General features: G+C 39.9%; 1 protein-coding gene across 1 annotated transcript in view; it reads left to right on the forward strand.

Annotated features, from left to right (window-relative positions):
* Nucleotides 1-677: 677 nt before the first annotated feature.
* The window catches only part of TRIQK (triple QxxK/R motif containing), a gene marked incomplete at both ends in the record, with an annotated part of 41,656 nt that continues 19,320 nt past the window's right edge, over nucleotides 678-23,013 (forward strand). The window contains one exon of the mRNA XM_079533995.1: nucleotides 678-738. Coding sequence (XP_079390121.1) covers nucleotides 678-738 — 61 coding nt within the window. The remainder of the gene's footprint in view (nucleotides 739-23,013) is intronic.

The following is a 23,013-nucleotide window of genomic DNA, read 5'->3' on the forward strand; positions in this document are numbered from 1 at the left end:
CAGTGCTTTTGCAGAGTGGCATAAAATGGGCACAGACCCAGTTTTGACCTCCAGTCTTCACTTGCTTTCTTGAGGCCATGGCAAGAATGTGGGAGAGTGAGGGGGTATTGCTGTGCTTCAGGTATCTGCTCTGATCTTGTGTTCAAGATGGCCTGGGGGAAACCTGATAGGTTTCTTCAGTAGGTGCACCTGGCCTGGGGGTACACACACTGCCTGGTCCTGCCTCAGGCTCCTGGCCAGCTGTTGCTGTGTTTACCATCAACAGGAGAAGTTCACAGTACTGCTTTCACTCTGTGATTTACTAAAGAAAAAAAAAATTGAATGAAATTCAGTGGTACTGAATGGTGAATTACAGTACTGTCTGTTTAAATCTTTTTTTTTTTTTTTTTTTAATTTAAAGTAACAGACGTTCTGTAATGCTAATAGTTCATACCATGAGGAAAAGGTATGTTTAGAATTTATCTAATAGCATTTACAATGGTCATGATAAAATCCAGAATCTCATTGTACTCTGAGTAGGCTTCTGTCTTTGTGTGCAATTTAGGAAATGTTTTTTGCTACAGTTTTTCTTTTCTGATGTTAGAAGTCATTGATTTCCTTAATGAGTCACTTAGGAGTAATGTCTTTTTTTCTTTTTTTTCTTTCTGGTACTGACAGTGATTTTTGAATTGAAAACAATGGGTAAGAAAGATGCCTCTACAGCAAGAACTCCTGTTGACCAATACAGGAAACAAATAGGTAAGATATCTGAAGAAAAGTTTGTGTGCTTGTGATCTGTTTTGTGCTGTTGGACTAAGTTGGTTTAACAAAGTGTATTATTTCTTCTCAAAGGCTGTGTGTTGTTTGCAAGTGATACAAGTAATGCGTGCTCCAGGAAAACAATTTTTATATGCTGTTGATGAGTCCATTCTGCAAAACCTTTAGTGCAGACATTGTTTTGTGTATGTATGTATGTATGTATGTATTTATTTATTTAAAGTCCTCAGTCTGTGTTCAGAGCTGGTAGTGAGATGCTGCAGTTGGGTAGCAATGTGGTATTTCTAAATATTGGAATTTTCAGTATTTTTCTGTTTGTCTCCAGTTTTAAATACTGATGTTTCTAAAAAGGAATATTGTTGATTCTCATAAAAATTTTTGATATACTGAATGAAGGTAGAGATTTTACATTTACTTTCACGTTACTAGATTGTTTTAACATTTTTGAAATTTCGTTTCCCAATTCTTTTCTTGCTATTTACCCATTGTAAATGTGGGTAACTTGAGTGGAAGTATACAAACACACACAGACATATTCACAGGGATGCACCCACAGCAGACACAAATCCTTCTTTCATAGTTCAAATAGATAGGTAAATAACTTATTTTTAAATCTGTATACACCTGTCGCTCCAGGTGTAAAATAATATTATAAAGCACATACAGTATTTTAAAATGAATACCTTAACCTCTACTCAATTATTTAAGTAAATGATTTTGTTTTACAGTTGCTAAGCAGCCACATCTGTGTTTAAATATGCAGAAAAACTGTAATTGTCTGGGAAGAAAAGGCTGTTTATAACATACAGTCTCATGGTGAAGGAGCTAAGATTATGTGAGCAGTCATAATTTTATTGTGCTTTAATGTTTTCAGTGCTACTTTACTATTTTTGATATAATTGTTTTAATGGACTTGTATTTCCTAATGTTGGGCAATTAGTGTGTCAGACTTTCTCAGTGATTGAGTCTCTGAGATAGTTAAAGGTGTGGTTGAAAATCTCCAACTACCTTTACAGATGGGCAGCAAATATACTGGAAAACGCGTGTGCAATTTAGTCTTGGTGTAGAGAATCTCATGAGGAGAAGGTGGCACTGCAGATATTTCATCAGGATGGGCTAGGCAAGTGGAAGCTCCTTCATGTGAGGGCCATGCTTCACGTGAAATTGGGAGTTCAGAGAGAGCCCTATAGTGTCGACTTTCTGACATTTTCTCAGCTTCTCATTTTGGTCTGTGCTTTCCTAGCTACCTCCTTGAGGGTTGCTTTTCTTCCCTTTGCGAACGCTTCCAAGTGACTGCTGTTGGAGTCATGTTTTTTGAAGTCCTCTGCAGGGCAGAAGATACCAGTGATTTTGAGAGGGCTGCTCAGCAGGGTAGGATTGTGGTGTGTGAAGTTTCTCTCATCTCAGCAGGAAACTTTTCTGCAGGGACCCCTGGGACCATGCTGGGCCACTGAAGGACCAGAGGGAGGGTAAAGCTGCTGCGGTATATGAGACTCACAAAACTCACATTTCAGAGCTTGAGCTATTTCTTGCATATTAACAGCACTTGGCACTGTGGTTGCATGTCTCGCACCTGTGTGCCAGGACTGATCTGTGGTGTCTTAACTTGGGGAGATGACACTGCTGTAGCAACGAGGCAAGAGAGTATAAATCAGGGTCCAGTGCTCAGAGGGATGCTGTTATGTAGCTGACTCTTTTGTTTCAGACGAGGCTTGTACAGCATGTTGTCTGAACGATTTGGCACCTTCCTTGTTATATGATGCAGCACCATGATCTATTGGGTACTTCAAAGTGCAATGTCCAAGGGGTCTCATAACAATCTCATTTTCCTTAGAGGTGACGCATTGCTTTTAGCTTGGCAAAAGCAAGCATTAAAAATTATTATAGGGAAGAATCTCACACTGGCAGGCAAATAAACTGTATAACCTATGAGGTGTTTTTCTGTCTCCAGTTTCTGCGTTTGTATTATTCCTTAGAGGACGGAGAGCAAGAACTAAAATAGGCTATGCATTGCCTCTTGCTCTGACAATTGTTTCAGCTCCTATTCTGATTTTCACTGATACACTGTAGAGTTTGTCAATGGAAATTAGTTTTCTACTCTTTCTGCTGAATTTAATGAATGTAACAGAGAGGAGCTGAGAATTTATGGGTATGTTTTTATACTTTAGTGTTGCAAAGGTGTTTGAGTTTTACATATAGGTAGTTTGGGCAAGTTTTAGACCCAGAAACCAAGTTTAGTGGAGCTATTTCTCTATTCTCCCTATGCTCCCACATGTTCTACTAAAGTAAATAAAAATATAATACAGTAAACAGCTTTTCTTGTCATAGTGAATATGGAAGAATTCTGTCTTTTCCTTTTTTTTTTTTTTACCATTACTTCTTAATATTTTTTTTTTTTTAAATTTAGTTCTGTGCCAGTGGTGATAATTAATCTGTTTGTCACAGTATCACAGAATAATTGAGGTTTACAGGACCCTCTGGCTCCATCTGACCCAACCCCTGCTTCATCAGGGACACCCAGAGCAGGGGCCATAGGACCATGTCCAGATGGCTTCTGATCATCTCCAGGAATCAGGGACTCTTTTCGAGCAATCTCTTCCTGTGTTTGACCACTTTCAAGAGTTTTTTTCCTGTATTTAAATTAAATTTTCTGCGCTTCTTGTCCTGGCACTGGGCACCACTGAGCAGAACCTGTCTCCATGTTCTCAGCGCTCCCCTTGAAGTATTTACAGATATTTATGAGATCTTCCCCAGAGCCTCTTTTTCTCCAGGCTGAACAGTACCAACTCTGTCTTTCCTCATAGGAGGGGTGCTCCAGTCAATTTTAATTGCTCTCGATCTACCTCTTCATCATCTGATGTCACTAACGTACTTATTATAAAATCATACAAGAGGAATTTTAATTTTCTTTTAAAATTAAGTCTTCAAATACATTCTGAGCTGCCAAATCTAGATCCCTTTGCAAGGATGTGTTAGTGTGAGGGTGCTCAGTGGAAGACCCTCCAGTGTACAGAATGCTGTCACTCTCCAGGACTGTGTAGCTTCTGGGAGGGTCATCCTTTTTGATAGGAGGAGAAACAGAAGAATTACGTATTTTGGAGAAGAGTATTTGCTTGCCCTTTCCTGGATAGATTACAATCTAGAAACAGCATTGTAGTTTAACTTGGCAAGCAGCTCAGCACTGTACAGCTGTTTGCTCACTCCTGAGTGGCATGAAGGAGAGAACTGGGAACGAAATAGAACTCTTGGTTTGAGGTAAAAACTATTTACTAAGAGAGAAGAGGAAAATGGAGACAAAAAATGTGATTATAAATATATATATATATATATCCCCAATGCAATTACTTGCTGACTGACACCCAGCTAACAATACAACTACCTGCTGACTGATGCCCCACTACCAACACAGCATCTCACTGCCCACCAACTGATGCCCAGCAATCCTCGAGCATAGGCCAGGCTCTGGCCAGCTGCCCACTGTGTTATAGCCCTCTGCATTATGTCACATGTATGGAATAACCCGTTGGCCAATCCAGGACACCTGTCCTGGCTCTGCCCCAACGCCTGCTGCTGTGTCATAAAAGCAGCAACTCCTCCCTGCCCAGTGGCCCAGCTTGACTCTGGGTGCACCCCCATCACTCAGCAAAAACCAGAACAGTGGTGTGCTATTAACATTGTCTCAGCTGAAAATAGGACAAAAAAATGAGCAAAGGGTAGCTGCATGGTGCCTGTCTTTAAAATCTTGAGTTATCAAGCCCGCTTACAGTTCTAAACCCACATATTAGTGTTGCCATCCTCCCTTTCCAGGTGTTCAGTATGTATGGATTCTTGGAAATATTGTGATAGCTGCTGGCCACACAACTAGTTTTTGCTGACTAATGATGTCATGTTAATTTTAGCTCACAATCTACTGTTTCCTAACCTTGCTGAATGGATGGTAGCCAGATTGAAACATTCTTAATACCTTCTTTTTGGATGGAAAATGCAGTCTTGAAGGAACAGCATGTAAAAAAATTCATGTCAACTTCAACACAATTTTTAATTAGATTTTTAGTAAAGTAATTTGAACTAAAAACAGGTTTTTAATTTCATTTTGTTCCAAGCTTTCTGTTTTGTTCTGAGTTTCCATACGGCATGCCACATGCTTGCCCTATGCCACAGTTTAAGTTCATGTTGATCTCCTCAGTTCTCTCTGTCTCTTTCATGAGTGCAGGATTGCTTGTGTTTTCTTTCCTGATGCACCTTCAGCAGTTGCTTTTTGCTTTCTGAGGATTCCCTCAGAATAAAGGCTAATATAGCTTGTCTTCATCAACTGGCTTCCAGCCACCTCTCCCTCCACCAGCCAAAATTTGACTGTAATGCCTCTTGTTCAGCAAGAGCTCCTGTGGCCAACAGTGCAGGGAGAAGAGGATTTTTTTTTTCTATCAAACCAAACTGGCGCTGGCTGCTTGAAGACTGTCCCTAAGTGGGGCAGAGGATGGCAGCATCCTTTTCCAACTGGCTTGGACTGTGCCTGGAGAAAATAGGGAGGAGGAAGAACAACACCACCGTGGGAGTGACTGTGTGCTCAGTCTCCTTTGACAGCCCAGGCTCTAGGGGTGTCACGAGGAAAAATCATTTTAATGCTCTTTTTTCATCCATCTCTGCCATATTCAAACATATACCTGAGCACGCAGGTATACGCTCCTGTGATGCAGCAGCAAACAGTGCATAACATGTATTTATCCCTGCTGCTGTTTGTGCTGCTGTGCTTAATTTGATGGGATTGGAGGGGAGGTGTGAAGAAGCACGCATCTTTCGGCATCTATGTAGCTTCGCTTCACAAATGCTGTGAAAATAGCAACAGGTTTTGCACCATATTTGCTTTGTTTACTGTTATGTGTGCTTTAAGTTCCCAGAACAATTCCACATGTATATTTTCTCTCTCTCTTCATCTGGTGTGTCAGTTGCTCGGCATAGGAACCGCAGGATTTGTGGGTAGTGTTCATGACTCGTGTGATTGCGGGATCCTAAGCAGGCATACTGAGAGGATTATAGTATAACTAAAACCTGGTCTACAAATCAGGAATAGACATACTTTTGGCTCACAGTACTATTGTGTTGCTGTAACATAATTTTTCATAAGGAGATGTTGTTTGCCAATCATTCAACTTCCAATTTGTAGACTGAGAGGTCTGCTTATTGTCTATTCTGTATCCACGGACTTGCTGTCTTGATCCTGCACGGCTGTAACACATGTAGGCACAGAGCTCTGGGGTAAGCCAGGCCGTGCATGGCCCCTGGGAAAGAGTGAAATTTATGAATGAAAATAGATTAACTTTTTGCCTTGGAAAGCACAAGGTGCTAGACCAAGCAGGGTGGCTTGGTTGTGATGGTGCTGTGTCGTTTAACACACATAGAACCATGCAGTGATGAAGGGAAAAGGGTGGGAGATCAAGAGACTCTGGTGTGGAGAGAGACTGTCAACGTCCACAACTACAGCTTAGTGGGTGAAGTGGCCCCTTTTCTGAAATCCTGAGTATGGGGAACTGGAGACATGTCCAGAAGAAAGGCACCTTCTCCTAGTGTTGAGGGTTACATTCTTGATTGGATGGAGAAGAGCCGCATGAATTCCTGAGGTGAGACCAGGCTCCTGCACAGAATGCAGAGAGGATGGTCCCAGCCTCCCTGGGAATTCCCGCAGGAATGATTTGTGGTAACATGGTTGTACTGATGACATGAAGGAGCAGATTATAGAGAGATAGATAAGCAAAATGGGAGTAGCAGCAGCATGGACACCTCTGAGTTTCCCACCTCAAGGCACCAGCTCAGACCTAAGCATGGACCTGTTACCTCCCTGCCTGCAGAGGGAAGTCCTTCTCAGGTTGCCATATCCAGCTGCCCTACTGTTAAAAGGAATCCTCTCCCTTTACTCTTTACCACGTCACCTTTGTTGTTCTCCATTATAGTTCACTTTCTATATTTTTAATAGTGTTAGTGTTCCCCTGCCTTCCTTACTATGACTTGTGCCATACGTTCTCAAATCTAATTGCCTTCCTTCTCAACTCAAAAAGAACGAACATTTATGTTTTGATATTTTCTTCTGAAATACGCTACATATTTTGAAGTGTAAATTTTTGGTTTTTTTTGTTTTGTTTTGGATCAGGAGATGTTTGTTACCAGCATAAAAATTTTAGATTTCACTTCTGAAACAACAGCAGCAGCAGCAAAAAAAATGAAATGTTTGGATTGAATTTGTGCTGAAAATTTTAAAATTGCACTGTTTGTCACAAAACAGTAATTCCTGTCTCTTTTATCTGCTAGGAGAAGGCACAGGATTGGAAGGCAGCATTTTGATAATTGAGAATGCTCTTGCTTTTGACAGGCAAATATGTGGCAGGGCTGTTGTCAATGAAATGAAAATTCTACAACGTGCATTTTTAAATAGTTTTTTTTTTTTTTTTCCCATATTTGCTATCAGTCAACTATTTACTAGGGGAAAGACAGGGAAGTAAGTGCATGCTATTTTGACAGATTTTAAGGAGGAGACCTCTTCTAGAGTTTATTTAGGATGGAGAAACCACCTAAAAATTGGTAGTTTCCATCTTTTTTTCTTGAATATGGAATATTACATTTAGTCTTTCAAATTTTTCTGATAAAGGCATACTATTAAACATAGAATTAAGAGAAGAAGGAAAAAACCCTATCTTTTTACTGTTATGCAGGACTACAGAAAGTTTTTTATTCTTTTCATATGCTGAGTTTCATACCTTATGGTGATATGCTCTGGATAGCATGTGTAGTGTTCGGTTTGGGAGGGGGGTGCTACAGAACATTAAATTCTATGTCATGAAAACTAAGCCAGATCTTTTGGTCAGTGATGGCATCTTTCATTTCAGTTTTGTGCCAGTGGCGTCACTTCTTGGAAACTAAAAAGCAGCTCAGGGAAACACTGGTATGAAGTGAAACTTAGGCTGGCTGTACTAATGTAATCTGCATTTTGTGTCGATTGGGATGTTTTTAAACATGTTCTGTGAAGGCTGATGATGGATTTTATGCACATATGGTATGCAATCACTTATTTTTTAAAGTCCGAAGCAGTAAAACTGTATTTTATTGCCTTGGCTGAGAGTATAGAAGGTGATTGTAAATCCGGATACGTAATTGTGGTTGTTTGGATATTACTGAGCAGGGACTGGAGGGGAGGTGGCAACACAATGTGTGCTGTGGAGTGTGCTGCGAAGGTGGAAGATAGAAACATAGAATCATAGAATGGTTTGGATTGGAAGGGACTCTAAAGGAAAATCTAGTTCTACCCCCTTCCTGCCGTGGGAAGAAATACCACCCTCTAGACCATGTTGCTTTAATCTTCATCCGATCTGGCCTCCAATGCCTCCAGGGATGGGGTATCCACAACTTCTCTGGACAACCTGTGCCAATGCCTAATCACTTTCTGAATGAAAGATTTCTTCCTTATATCTAATCTAAACCTGCCCTCTTTTATTTTACAACTATTATTTATTGCCCTTTCACTTTAGATACTGAAAGGCCGTAATGAGGTCTCCCCAGGGCAATTCCCTCTTCAGGCTGAACGACTCCAACTCTCTCAGCCTGTCTTCAGAGGAGAATCCAACTCACTTGGCTCCTATCCCATCTCCACAATAAATCCCTGGTGTTTCTTTAAACTTGTTTGATTATACTACTTCTAGTATACATTTATACTACAGTTGCTTCAATTTATAAGATGAAGTCTCCTAGTCTGCGCTTATTTTGAGCTCATGAACCATATCACCATTTCACTCAGTGGAGTCGCTATGATTTTTTTTTTTTTTTGGTAGGTGCAAATGAGAGTGAAATTTGACACGCTGTTTCCTACTGATGAGCTGCATTTCAGTTCAGTGTTATTTCAAGCAGTTGCAGTTCCTTAAGATATCCAGTGTCTACAGGAATCTTGCAGTGGTGCATATTTGTGTTTGTACTTACTCTGAGCTGCTTCATCCATACTTCAGGGAATTCATTTTTGCAGTCAAAAACCATCCTAAAACAACCTCTTTGCATCTTCTCAAAAATAAAAAAAAAGTTCTGCAGACACGTAATTGCATATATATTAAATTCAAAAGCAGAGTAGTTTAACAGTTTTAGAAATTCTTGTTCCAGTCTTGGAAAATCTTAGCTCATATTCATGAAGGTTAGACTTCAAAGTACTCATCTGTGAATGTGAATCTGTAAATCTAACTGAGACACACATTTTAAAAAAAGGTTTCAGACATCATTTTTCGATGTGTACAGCATTATGTATGCATTCTCTACGTTTGGTGCATGTGCTTAAATTTCCAAGTAATAATATGTCAATATAAATGCAAGGTGAGTTGAGCAATGAACTGCAAACCTGATTTCCTCTTATTTCATCTTGAGGCAGCAGTGCAGAAGATGTAAGAATGAAAAAGTCAGTGCATGCTCTAGCACATATGCTCTTACTACATGTTTAAGGTGTACATAATGCATAGTAGTTGTAACTGCATGTCTTCAGTTACAGCACCACAAGTTGTGCTCTTTTATTTAGTGCAGATACATTTTGCCCAGCCACTGTTCCAGAATGGAAGGTCCATTAAATCTCTGCTGCTTTGTCTGAACTAGCAGAAATGAAGACTGCAAGGGCACTGGTGAACTTTACAGGGGGCACTGGAGGGAGAAGGCATACGTAAAATCTCCTTGGTTCAATTTTGTTCTTTTCAAGAGGTTGTCTGGAGGGGCTGTTGTACTTCAGGATGTCAGCGTGTGCTCTCTGTACTTCAACAGGTATCACAGCTATTTATGACCATAAAAAAATGTGGTAGATGTCTGTGTTCTGAGTAGGCATGACCACAGAACTGTCATCTGGCTTCTACAGGATGAATTTGTAATGATTTTTTACATATTGGTGACGTTTGTCAAGTGGTCCATTAATTATATGTTGACAGGGATTTGTGTAGCTTATTTGTATTAAAATTTTATTTCAGTGGGAGTTTTTGCTTCTATATTATGCCTTATATTGAAAGAAAGAAATTGGAAACTAGCTTTATTTCAGTTTTTAAGGTCTTGAACTATTTATGGGCTTGCTAAGTTCTACATATAACTTGCAGGCTTTGAGTGTTGGATGGGAAATGAAATAGATGATTCTCCTGCTGCCTCGCTAAGTGAAAATATAAAAAGGCAGTTGCTTGATTTGAGTTAGAGATACAGAAATTGCAACTATCTTTTACTTGATGGTAAAAGCTGGTCAAAAATAAGCACTATTGAAAATATTCACACATTCGAAGTTATTTTGAGATGTTTCAGTCGTATAGCAGTTGGATCCCTACAGCAAAGCACTATGAAGTGAACAAACAGTTATACAGTGAGAAGTGGAATGTAGGGAATCAAATACTCTGCTCTGAGTGCTCTGATTGCAATTAACAAATTCACAGATAATATATAAGGCAAGTCACTAATCTGTTGTTTAATATCTGAAATGATCTCTGAAATATTTTGCTTGAAATCTTATAATCAGTTTTTCCAGCTACATAGATGACCTATTGACCACAAAACCAACTGGATGTATTTTGCTCTGCAAAGCTATTGATACTCTTCTAAAACAACTCATGTATCAAATAATATTTTCGAAAGTATTGATTGCTTGTTCCTAGAATCAGAGAATCATAGAACCATTGAAGGTCATCTAGTCCAACTCCCCTGCAATGAGCAGGGACACCTACAGCCACATCAGGTTGCTCAGAGTCCCATCCAGCCTGACCTTGAATGTCTGCCACTGCATCTCTTGGCAGCCTGTTCCAGTGCCTCATCTCCTTAATTGTAAAAAAACTTCTTCCTTTCATCCAATCTACTCTTGTTAAATAGTGAAAGCTTTAAAAAGTCTGCCTTTTCCATAGCTTATATTCTGTAGATGTTTTTATCACAATGTCTGCAGTGGTACTAAAAGGTTTGTAGCAGCACTGATACCCTGATTTGTGACTTTTGATTTTTCACTGAAAAGTAACAGTGAATTTAGAATTCATGTTTTGTTTGTTAGAATTAATTTTCCATATGATATTTTAAACAAATGCCTGAGGACTGTCATGTTTGTCAGAATTGGGGTTTGGATGATCTAGGGGGTAATAGGTAACAGGATGTGACACAGTTCCTCACTAAATCACTTTCCTAGGTTCAGCCTAGGTGATAGTCATGGGAAGATGGTAACTGCCTGGCAGATGTTGGGTGGCATTTATGATGCGATGTTTGTGCATTCAGTTCCTAGCGGAGAAGTGTTGAAAAACATCATTATTTGTTGGCAGTCAAAACAGCAAGGAGCTGGATAATGAACTAACATATGGAGGGAAGCAGTGTATCTCAGCATTAGGCATGGTCCCTTCAGCTCAAGGTTATGGCATAGTGATGAGAGCGACCCAGATTCACTGTATTCACTTGTATTCAAGTGTGTGTTAAATCTCTGAGCTTTGGACCCTTTGAACATTTTGCATGTGCTGGCCTGCCTGTTGGCAATGCTAACTGTGCAGAGAAGAGCAATGGCGCTGGTAAAAGGACTAGCAAACAAGTGCTGTGTGGAGCAGCTGAGGGAGCTGGTGCTGTTCAGTCTGGAAATGTGGAGGCTGAGTTGAGATCTCATTGCTCTCTACAATTACCTGAAAGGAGGTTGCAACAAGGAGAATGTTAGTCTCTTTTTTCAGTCGACAAGAGATAGGACAAGGGGAGATAGTCTCAAGTCGCACCAGGAGAGGTTTAGAGTGGTTGTCAGGAAGAATTTCATCACTGGGAAAGGTTGTTAGGCATTGGAACAGGGTGTCTGTAGCAGTCTTCATCACTGGAGGTATCTAAGAGACGTGAATCTGGCACTGAGGGACACGATTTAGTGGTGGGACTCAGCAGATCAGGTTGATTGGACTTTGATCTTGAAGGTGTTTTGCAACCTTCTGTGATTCTAATTAACTGGGCCGTGATGCTCTGAATTGCGGGAATGCATCACCTTGTTTGAGGTTGGCTTGTACCAAGCCAGTTTAGAGGATAGACAGAACATGCAGACCTTGCCTAAGGAACCTTCAGTTGATATCACTATAGAGAGAGATGGAGAAAAATTTAAGTTAAGGTAGAATGCAGATGTGCCCTCCTGGCAGTTCTTGAGTTATTGACTGAAGAATTATAAGAATCATCTATGTGGGCTTTTATTCTAATAGGTGAAAAGCCTAATTTTGGGCTGGTGATTTGTATCTGCAGTTACAAGTTAAACAAACCTGGAACTGCTATCTGCCACGGATGCCAGCTGGCATCAAACACCCCTGACCATACTGTTAAACTGTTTTATCCCTAAAATGGAGTGGCGGTATGCGGGCTACTTCCTGGAAGTTGCTTAAGGCCCATCTTGACTCTTGAGCCATTTACAAGAATTGCTTGGGAGCTATTTCCTTGGGTGCAAACTGCACTATGGGCTGTTGTAGCAATTTGGTAGTGCAGACGATTGAATTCCTGCTCCTGCTGGCATTATATAATATATCAATACACCTGCAAACAGATAGCCAGAGGGTACAGTTTAACATTACAAAGCGACCTTTAGCAACACCTACCTAAGGTGCTAGTTGTTCCTGTTCCCATGTCACCTTGTATAGTCTACCATCATTTGTGATGGTGCAGCTGTTTGAGTGCTGTTTTGACCCAGCTCAAAGAAAAAGATGTGCTGAACAGTTTTTCAGTTGAATCAATTCCCTGATCAGCTTTGTCATCTGGCTGAATGCAACCATGCTAGTATGCATTGAAGAGCAGGGTTGCATACTGCTGGGACTGAGCCACGTGCCAGAACTCCAGCCAACAAATACCGTAAACCAGCATTGCTGTTGAACACACCGTAAAGCCAAACCACCGCTCAAGTCAGTCTAGTGAGAGCCTTTATTCCATCTAACATGCATATTGAGCAGATCAGGATGCAGTGTAAGAAAAATTAGCTTTCCATGTAGGCTTTCCTCGGTTTTCTTGGAATCATTTTTTATTTCAGTCCGAGGATGTCTGTAGGTTAAATCTTGATGAATTATATTATGAATAATAAATACTATAATTTTAGTCCATCTGGGTTTTTTTGAGGTATTTTACACTGACTGCAGTGATACTGTCTTTCATAGATGTGAAAGACACACCTATGTGTCCTAGACCTATGACCTAAATCAGACCTAAATGTGGTTCTTTTTTGGCACAGCCTTTTTCATAATGTTCAGGTATAGTACAGATGAAAAAGAAACAGAATGAAATGATTGGTGAGATTATCTCTGAAGAAATACTTTTCCAGAAAAGCTAAACTACAGTCATATGTGTCTTTTCTGGAATAGACAGGAACAGTACAAACTAGAATGAAGTGTACAGGCAGAAACATTGAATAAATTGCAGATCAAATAGAACTGAAGTTACAGTCCTTAACATACTTCATAGTGTGAAGTGTCTCCGAAATTCAACCTGTTAAGTGTAATACCAGATGGAAATAATTGGTAGAAGTACAAGAAAATCAGACTCCTGTCTGCAGCAGAGGAGGCTCTGTGTATCTTGATAGGGAGCTTGGAAAGCCACAGACCACGTAGCATATATTATGGGGAAGATTTCTTGCCCAAATAGCTTAATGGAAAAAGCAAATTTGACCTGTTGTGTTTCTTCAGAGAAAGCTATCAAATTCTAATGAGTAATCATCATGAAAGGGTCAAAAAGGGAAGTGATTTTATGTTCCCTTCAGAGAGGGAGAATAAAATGTTTGACTGTGGACAAAGGCTAAAAGAAAAACAGTTTGTGAAGAATCATCTTCCCCTTTTGCTTTATCCAAATACTTTTTAAGCAGTTTTTTAGATGAAAGAGAAACACTTTCAGCAGTCCAGAGGCCATGGTTAGAGGGCTGGATTTTACTGTGATGGAAGTTTGGGGCAGATATTGAACTACTGAACTGAGGAAATGTTCAGATGTTGATGAGGAAATTCAGATGTTCTTCCTTGTAAGTGAGAGGAAAATCTGGTCCACAAGTGTGAAGAGACTGGAAAGGCTTGTTATGTTGCTCGACTATTTGTTTATTGTCTGTTATCACAATAGTGTCAAAGAAATGTGCATGTTGATAACTTAGTAATAATTTTGGAAAAGTTTTGTGATAAAGGAAGCTGAATGCTGGTAGACGTTGCTCAGACAACATGTGGAATTTCCATCTTTGGAGTTTTTTCAGCACATGTAATGGCCTTATCCACAAGAACTAGCTTAAGAAAGCCTGACTTTGAACTGTTAGCTGTAGCAGAGGTGCCCTCCAAGCTGACATTCTGACATGCTCTGTGATTATTCTTGTTTGCTTCTAAAACACAGGGGCTATTTACTTAGAATGGTGCTGGCATAAAGTCAGCACAGAAAACATTCTCAGAGCCGCCTGCTACCCTCCTTTTCTTGAACAGATAAAGCAACAGAAAGCTCATGATACGGCATGTTTATTTAAAGTAGAGAAAAGAACTATTGAAGCTATTGGATAGGACACTGGTGGTGGTGCATTTGAAGTATTGAATACTGTTTTGCTCATCCACGTTGAATTGAAAGAAAGAGGTGCTGGAAGACCTACTAGGGTGACCAAGAAAATAAAACCAATTTTTAAGTTAACATGCTTAGCCTAGCCAAACACAAGCTGAAACAAATATGATTACTCGCAGTGAATGCTTTGGGAGTGAACACTAGGAGAAGAGAAGTCTGTGTATACTCAGTCTATAATGAATATAAATTTTCCATAAAGAAATACAGCTGGAAATCATAAGGCAACAGAAGACTGAAGTTCTTGATTTCCTACTTGGACAACCAAAACAACCAAACAAAAACTCTAGATTTTTTTCTAACTGATCGTTTCCTGTGATCAGTTTGGAACAAGATTGAATGATATGAGTACTTTCAGTAACAGAGTACTGGATTTCTTTAGTTCACAAAGTCCTTTCTAGTCATATGTTCCATATGGACAAAGTTTTACTGTGAAGTGGAGCAGCTTTCTGAGATATTTATAGCTAAAAAATGCATTTGGAAGGATTACCATAATTTTCTGCCTGTAGTTTAACTTATGGAAAAATTAATACTGGTTATTTTAACCAAAATCAAAATTTCTGCAAAGATAATCTTGAATTTCACAAGCTTTTTTTTCTCCTTGTTGGAGTGAATATGAAATTTATGCTGAAAATCTGGGATGGAAAAAGAGAAACGAAGGAAAAGGACACATTTCTGTGGTATCATTACCTTTTATTTTTAGTGCTTGTACTCTCAACATAATCTAGTGAAACTATTAAAGCATCTCCACAGCATCATCTTTACTGATTGTTGTTTATTTTTTTAATAGCTACTGGGTGCATTTGCTGTTGCTGCTTCTTTTGTACTTTATTTTATAGAAGGGCAGTGCTGAGAGAGAGAGACTGAGTCTATTAGTCATTACAGTATGCAGTTTCTTGGTAAGTCCCAAGCTACATCTTTGACTAGACTTCTGTATGTTACCCCTTGGCCCTAGCCATTGTGTCATGTCCCACTGCAGGAATAGGATGTGACTCAGGCATTCTTGTCATCACAGAATGTCAGCGGGAGACAAAAAAAATGGTTTACACTAAATACTTATAGCAAATAGCTCATCTCCAAGGGGACAGAAGAGAGAAGCAGATAGTATTGGTAAGTTCTTAAGGAAGCTGAGAATTTATTTCTTTCGGTAAGTAAATAGAAAGAGTTTGGAAAGTCTCTGAAGGTTGTAGAATAAGGGCATGGCAATACAAAGGCATTTATATATTCATTGCTTACATTATTGACTAAAGTCCTTTTTTAAATGGAGTTTTCCTTCTGAATTAAAATCATCAATTTATTTATTGAACAGCATATGCAAAATCGGCTGTTTCCCAAGAATAATTTTAACCTAGTTAATCACATTTTAAATGAAATTCATGTGGGTGTGCAGCACTAAACATTGCTGAAATCTTCAGCATAAGATTATGCTGATCATGGAACTGCACACCAGTAATATGAGACGCTGCAAAACTTCTCATATGTCTAGAGTAGGTAGATATTATTGACTGAAACAGATTATAGTTGGGTAAATCCCTGGAGTAGGAAAAGATTAAGGTGCACGTATTTGCTTGATCTGTTGGTCACTAACATATCAGATAGGGCTGCTGTTTGATGGAGGAAGGGGATGTTGGCCTCAGAGTAGGGAGGGAAGACTGTTGTCATGTTTTGCTTTGTAAAATCTCTGTGCTTCTACTAGCAAAGAAGAAGGAAGACTGCACTAGTATGTAAATATCTTGTACAAGGTGATAGGCAAAACGTGTGCCTGAGAGAGGAAGAGACGTTCTGGTCCTCATCTGTTATCCTAACCATAAAGACATTTGTCATCTTCCACTGGTCCCTTGCCTCATTTACTGCACACCACATGACTTGATCAATGAGTCTTATCATTCGTATTTACTTAGCTACTGAGAGAGGAAGGGGCTTCTGAACAGCATACGTTATCATAAAATGGCATTCTGTGTTCTGGTTTGTGTTAGAAGCAGACAAATTTATGTTTATTCCTTGACTTCAGTGCCTGCTTTTGCACTTGTTAGTATCTATCTGTATTAAAAATACAGTGAGTAGCTAATGATTTTTTTCTGTGTTATTTCTGTGGGAAAAACAAAACAATAGAAAATAAAGCACACCACTGAGTGAATTGTCATTGAATCCTTTTGCCACATTTTGTAGTCCTTTTATAGTGGTGAGAACATGAGCATAAAATTAGCATTGTATTTCTGACAAGCCTTTGGATTTTGCACCAAGAGAAGTAGGAGTTAATTCGATGAAAATCTCCATTTCACGTGTGTTTGAATCAAATTTTAGTTGCAGTAATTTTAATAATTTAGTGGCCTCAATTCGTGTTATGCAAAATTGCTCTGCTAAACTCTTACAGCCCGGCATAATCAGATCCACTGGCTTTTCCCTCGGCCTAGGAAAAGCATGTCTGTCATAAGGATTGCATTGTTACTGAAAGTGAAGTTGTGTCTCTTTTCTTCTGAAGAACTGAACTGTTCAAAAACAGGCCATGGGGAGGGTGTGTGGCTTTGTTTTCTTCTGTGTATCTGTATCTATCTATGAAACAAGATGTTCACAAAAACAATTCACTCTGAGTGTGAGACAAACCTCTAAACTGTGAGGAACTGAAAAATGACTATAAAAAAAAAAAAAAATGCATTGACTGTTTCTCACTCTGCATGCTATGTATAATAAATGTGTCCCTACTGGTATGTTTAAAGAATCAATCAGAGGAGGAATGTTAATAGAGAACTGTTCTGGTACTTTACAAATAACCTCTTTCATCTGTCTTGAGCAGTGCCTTGTCCTCTCTGTAGGGAGCACCCTGTCATGGGAAGTGAAGGAGTCTCTGCTGATGCTGCATGTCAGGACTAACCCTGAAAAGACATATGAATAGAGTTGCTGGGTGGTAGGTAATGGTGGTGCAGTGAAATTCTGCATCCTGTGTCACCCACTAGACGGGTGACTCTACATGAGGGGACTTATTCAGTAAAGAAAAAGAGAGGGAGGGGTAGTTCTATAGGACCTTTGTGATGAGACCACTGTCAATGTTTTAAGAGTTTGAGAGGAAGCAAGCATAGCTAAAAGTTAATTTTCTCTTCAATTTAGAGTATTTTTGTATGCTTTTAATTCCAGAAACTGAAATTGCTTTGTGCACAGGTTTATAAATATTTATCATGCATTCTTAATGAATAAGAAATTGACTTTAAGGGTCAGTAGAAGGATTTGGTTACTTTTTCAGGTACATTTTAATTGTTTCTCATTATATTTGTAAATGTAATTTTAAAATATTTTAAAATAAATTAATATAGGCCATCGGAGAATCATCCCTAATAGATAACAGTCCTAAGTGCTCTTCACTCCTATTACGCTACTACATCAGAATCTCAGTGATTTTGATGAGTACCAAAGTCTTGCAAGGCATAAAGATTTCCCAGGGTTATACAATAATTTTATGGAAGATCCAGGAGTGGGAAGCAGCTTCATGCTTTATCTGCTCTAACACAATACTTTTCCAGACAGTACGCTCTTTTCCCCAGCGCTCATTCCAGCTTTTATGTTTCCTACAAAGGACGACATACAAGAGATCTTCCTATGGAATCAAGTTTTTGAAAAATATGATGCTTTGCTTCTTTGAATAAACTGGCCTCACAGATGCCTTTCACTATTTAAATTGTTCATAGTGTAGTCAGGTTCAAAATAAAACCATTGTTGAAACAGACTTGATTCGTGAAAAGCTCAACAGAAGGCTGATTCTGCTGATAATGATGAAACGAAATCAAAAGTTTTCAGATAAACTCATTAATATCACTCTGATGGCCAAATGATTGGAAAAAATACAGTTGAATAATTTCAGTTAATTGACGAATTTTTATGCCTGAAGAGAAGGTGTGAAGTAAAATCTATCTGTTGCATATATCAAGGACTGCAGTGTTTGTAAACAGATAGAAGATATTCTCCTATAAGACAGGAGTAACATGCCATTGTTTTTACATGTTTTAATGCACTGCACACTAACCTGTAGTTCCTCTCCCACAAGATTTCGTGAAGGGAAATGAAAAGGTTGGAATAGTAAGTCTCGAAAAATAAAAATAAATGTAAAAGTCAGCCAAACTTCTCTACCTTTTCTTTCTGTATTAGCAAACTTTAGTTGTGAGAGATGGATCTCATCACTGTCTATAGCCTGGTTTGGTTTTGGAAGGTAAAATTATGCCTCCTAATATGCCTTTGAGACGTTATTACACTGTTAGTTCTGAAGTCCGTAAACCATTACTCTGGGTGCTCATAAATATGCATTTCCTTTACACTTATAAGTAAGCTGCTATTGCTGTCATTCACTTTAAGTTAAGACCTGTCAGGTGATATTTCTGTTGAAGGGAAGAATTTTAAATTATGGGTGAACTGAAGATACGTAGTTTTTACGAGTGCTAAAATTATGAGCGAGTTGGAGAGATTATTCCTCACAAGTAATTTTAGGATCCCAGGGGATAATGGTGATGTATACAAGAGATGTTCCCTTTTCCACTAATTCCATTAAAAGCTTCTGATTTCTGCATTGCTGGAGTGAGACTCCAAAAACCTGCTTTTCCATCTTACATAATCACTTTCACGGTATCCTGTAGCATCCACCTCTGCTAAGGCTGTCAGTGCGTTGACTCCTGGAGTGACGGTGATATATAGGTCTGACAAAGCATCGTTTGCTGTATGCTTCACTGAAGTGAGAACTGCAAATGCTGACAGTATTACTGGAAAACCTTCTTCTTAGGCAGAATTAATAAATTGCAACTTGTATTTTGGGATGGTCTTGTAATATACAGCTGGTCCAGAATGATATGACTTACTAGTTAGGAATTACTGCATCTTGGCAGACAGCATCCAATTTATTTTCAATTGTGAGAAAAGAATTATCCACTGGATAAGACAGTGGATCAAGAGTAAGACACTGTTCTGGTGCCTGATCTTGTGCAAGTCTCTTCACTCAGATGCCTTTAGTTCTTTTCTCCACTCTGTCCCTTTATAGGCTGGGTCGTTGTCCTTGGTGCATGATCTGGCTGTGAGTGTTCATAGAATGTCTCCTTCTGACCTTGCAGCTTCTCCTCTCTTATGTAAAATCCATGAATCTTGAACTAAATCTCTAAATTTAATCCGTTACCCACAAGTTCTGCCTCCAAATCCAGATATTGTTTGGTTCAGAAATGGGAAGCTTTTCTTTATCAGGTTGTGACAAGTGATGAGTTAACAACGAGTCAGTCTGAAGCAAAGAATGCTTTTAATCGTGGCAACCAAGGCACAAGCTAAGTTTAAAAGAGATTTCCACCGAGCAGGGATTAGAGAGCATCGTCTCCTTAGCTGCGTAGTCTCTGAGTCTCCGTTCCTGGCCCGTAATGTGACTTTCTTTACAAAGTTATTTGTTTGCCACAAGGCTTTTTTGCTTCTGGTAAAATCAGAAATATGGTTGAATGGTGGCTTAATGTATTAATACTGCTCAAATATTGTGTGTGAGAAACAAAAACTAAAACTAAATTAGGCAAGGATGTAACTGTGGTATCTTCAATAGATTCCTGTACTCTTCATCAGATGACCTGATCTGTTCCCTGAGTTACTGGGTTTTCTGTGCCACTCCAAGCCATTTCTGTTCCAGCTGGGGGAAAGGAAGCTGTGGGTGACAGATTATGTCCTTCCTATTATTGATCTCCATCCCCATCTCTCCTGTAAGCAAATGTCTGGTCAGGCATGGCTAGGGAGGTCTGTGGCTCCTATGAGGGTGCTTGTGAAAGATGCAAGGGCATGGGGTAAAGGGGTGACTCCGGATCCATGTGGTGCTCCAGTCTCACTGCGATGTCCCCCAAGGACAGGACACAATCGACTGGTAAGGTTGAGCATGTCAGGTAGTGAGGAGTTAACTGTAGCAGGAGAGAAAAACACTGCTGACCTTTTGAAGCACCACTGACCCTTTGTGCGAATGGTTTGATGTTACAAGTGTGTGGTGATGTTGCAGTGCTTATTCAGCAACCACTCTAGTAAGTGATTCACCAATGTCATCTGACACTAGCTTGATATACACCAGAATAACTGGGAGTAAATTTCAAATTACCAGTATTGAAAACAATTTTTAGGCAGTGGTTTCTTTGATCCTGTTCACATGTTCCAAGGTTAAACTTATTGCCAGAGTCGTGATCTGGATGTTTCTTTCTGGTTTAGAGTGTTGAACAGGTTTTCTTCAGTGGGGAAAGAAGGAATGCAATATTGCTTTCCTTTGAATTGGGATCTCAGAATCATTTACTTATGTATTGGTGGTTGGTTTTTTTGAGGGGGGCAAGGGGAAAGTCTACAATACGGAATCTTTAGCTTCTACTGTGACCTCAATCACTCTTGTTTTATGTAAAATTCAAAATTATGTAACTTTATGTAAGACATTGGGAGGAATCTCTGGCTATGTAGTCATGAGAGTGAGGAGAACAGAGATGTTTTGTGGAGGATCTGTAATATGGATATGTTTTATTTTACTGTGGACAGCTGAATTGAGTGACTTGGTCATCAGTCTCCATATTTTCCTTTATTATCTAATTGCTCTAGGTGGATAACTATTAGCAGTAGTTTTCCACCCTCCTGTGTATGGATGGGCTAGCTCTTACTGGAGCTAACCTGCAGTAATTATACAGCCAGCATCACAATAGCAGTCAAACAGATGGGACATATAATATTCATAAATTATTGAATGCAGCTGCCTCATCTTTCGCACCCTTCAGGACAGGGACACATAGTGTTTTGTAAGCACCTACAGTACAATGAGAAGGAAAGTAACAGCTAATGTAGTTTGTCAGACCAATCTGATTTTCTTCTGTGACAGAGAAGCAACTCTTACAGAGAGGAACAGATGTCATACACTTTGACTCTTTCAAGTCTTTTTGACCATTTGTTCTGATAAATAGAGATATGTGAATATAGAATCATAGAATTCTTAGAGTTGGGAGGGGCCTCTGAAGGCCATATAGTCCAACTCCCCTGCAATGAATAGGAACACCACTAGCTAGATCAGATTGCCCATGATCTTGTCCAACCTCATCTTGAAAGTCTCAAAGGACAGGACATCAAGCACAACACTAGGTAACCTGTTCAAGTGTCTCAGAACCCTCACTGTAAAAGATTTTTTCCTAACCTAAATCTACACTCCTTGAACTTGAAGCCATTTCCCCTTGTTTTGTCACTATGGACCCTGCTAAAGCATCTGTCCCCTTCTTTCCTGTAGCTCCTCTTTAAATACTGAAAGGCCACTATCAGGTCACCTTCTCTTCTCCAGGCTGAACAGCCCCAACTCTCTCAGCCTGTCCTCATAGGAGAGGTGTTCCATTCAATGGATTGCTTTTGAGGTCCTCTGGATATGCTCCAACAGGTCTATGTTTCTACTGTATTGAGAACCACATCTAGATGCAGTGCTCCAGGAGGGGCCTCACCACTGCAGAACAGGGGGATGGGATCACCTCCCTTGACCTGTTGGTCATGCATTTTTTGATGCAGCCCAGGATGCAGTTGGCTTTCTGGGTTATGGGGGCACATTGCTGGCTCACATCGAGCTTGCAATCCACCGTTACCCTCATTTTTTGGCAGGGCTGTTGTCAGTCCTTCCACCCTCCAGTTTGTGTTGGTAGTGTTACCTTGACTCAGATGTAAGACCTTGCAGTTGGATTTGTTGAACTTCATGAGGTTCACCTGGGCATCCCATCCCTCTTGTGTGTCTACCACACCCCACAGGTTGGTGTCATCAGCAAACTTGCTGAGGGTGCACTCGATCCCACAGTCAAAGTCTCTGATGAAGATACTAAAGAGTATCAGCCCCAGCACTGACCACTGGGGAACACCACTTGTGCCCAGTCTCCATCCAGACATTGAGCCATTGACCACCATTCTCTGGACTCAATCCTGCAGCCAGTTCTTCATCCATTGAACAGTCCATCCATCAAATCCGTATCTTCCCATTGTGGAGAGAAGGATGTTATGGGGTACCATGTCAAAGGCCTTACTGAAGTTGAGATAGATGACATCAGTGGCTCTTCCCATGTATATTGATGCAGTCGTGAGCAGGATCATAGAAGGCAACCAGGTTGGTCAAACAGGATTTGCCCTTGGTGAAGCCATGCTGGTTCTCCCATATCACTTCCTTGTCCTCCGTGTGCCCTAGCATTGCTTCCAGGAGGATCTGTTCCATGATCTTTCCTGGCGCAGAGGTGAGACTGATGGGTTATGTTTTTTACCCTAGCTGCAGTCACTATGAGTTTTCTCCTCAGGGCTGCACAAACCAAGGGTCCTCAGTGCTCCTCATACATTCTGCCCTCCAGATTTTCCCCATCTCTGTTGCCCTCCTTTGGATGCTCTCTTATGTCCTTCTAATGTTGTGGCATCCAACATTTATCCAGGGTTGGTCCCATCCTAGGTAGAGAATCTAGCAATATTGCACAAAGATCAGAAGAAAAATCCAGAGGAGAGCAACTGGGACCCAGAGAGGACTTAGGAACTGGTGTTTTTCAATCTTTAGAACAGAAGACTTGAGAGATACAATGACAGTCATTAAGTCTACAAAAGCCTTATGCAATGAAGCAAGTGATACAATCAACTGACTTCTGAGTTCATGGTGGATATGATGAAAACTAATGTTTTAACAGTTCGTTGAGGGACATTTAAATTAGACATTGGACCTGAAGAAACCTGTAATGATAAAGC

The sequence above is a fragment of the Tetrao urogallus genome (assembly GCF_951394365.1).
Source record: "Tetrao urogallus genome assembly, chromosome: 3".
NCBI classification, from domain to species: Eukaryota; Metazoa; Chordata; class Aves; order Galliformes; family Phasianidae; genus Tetrao; species Tetrao urogallus.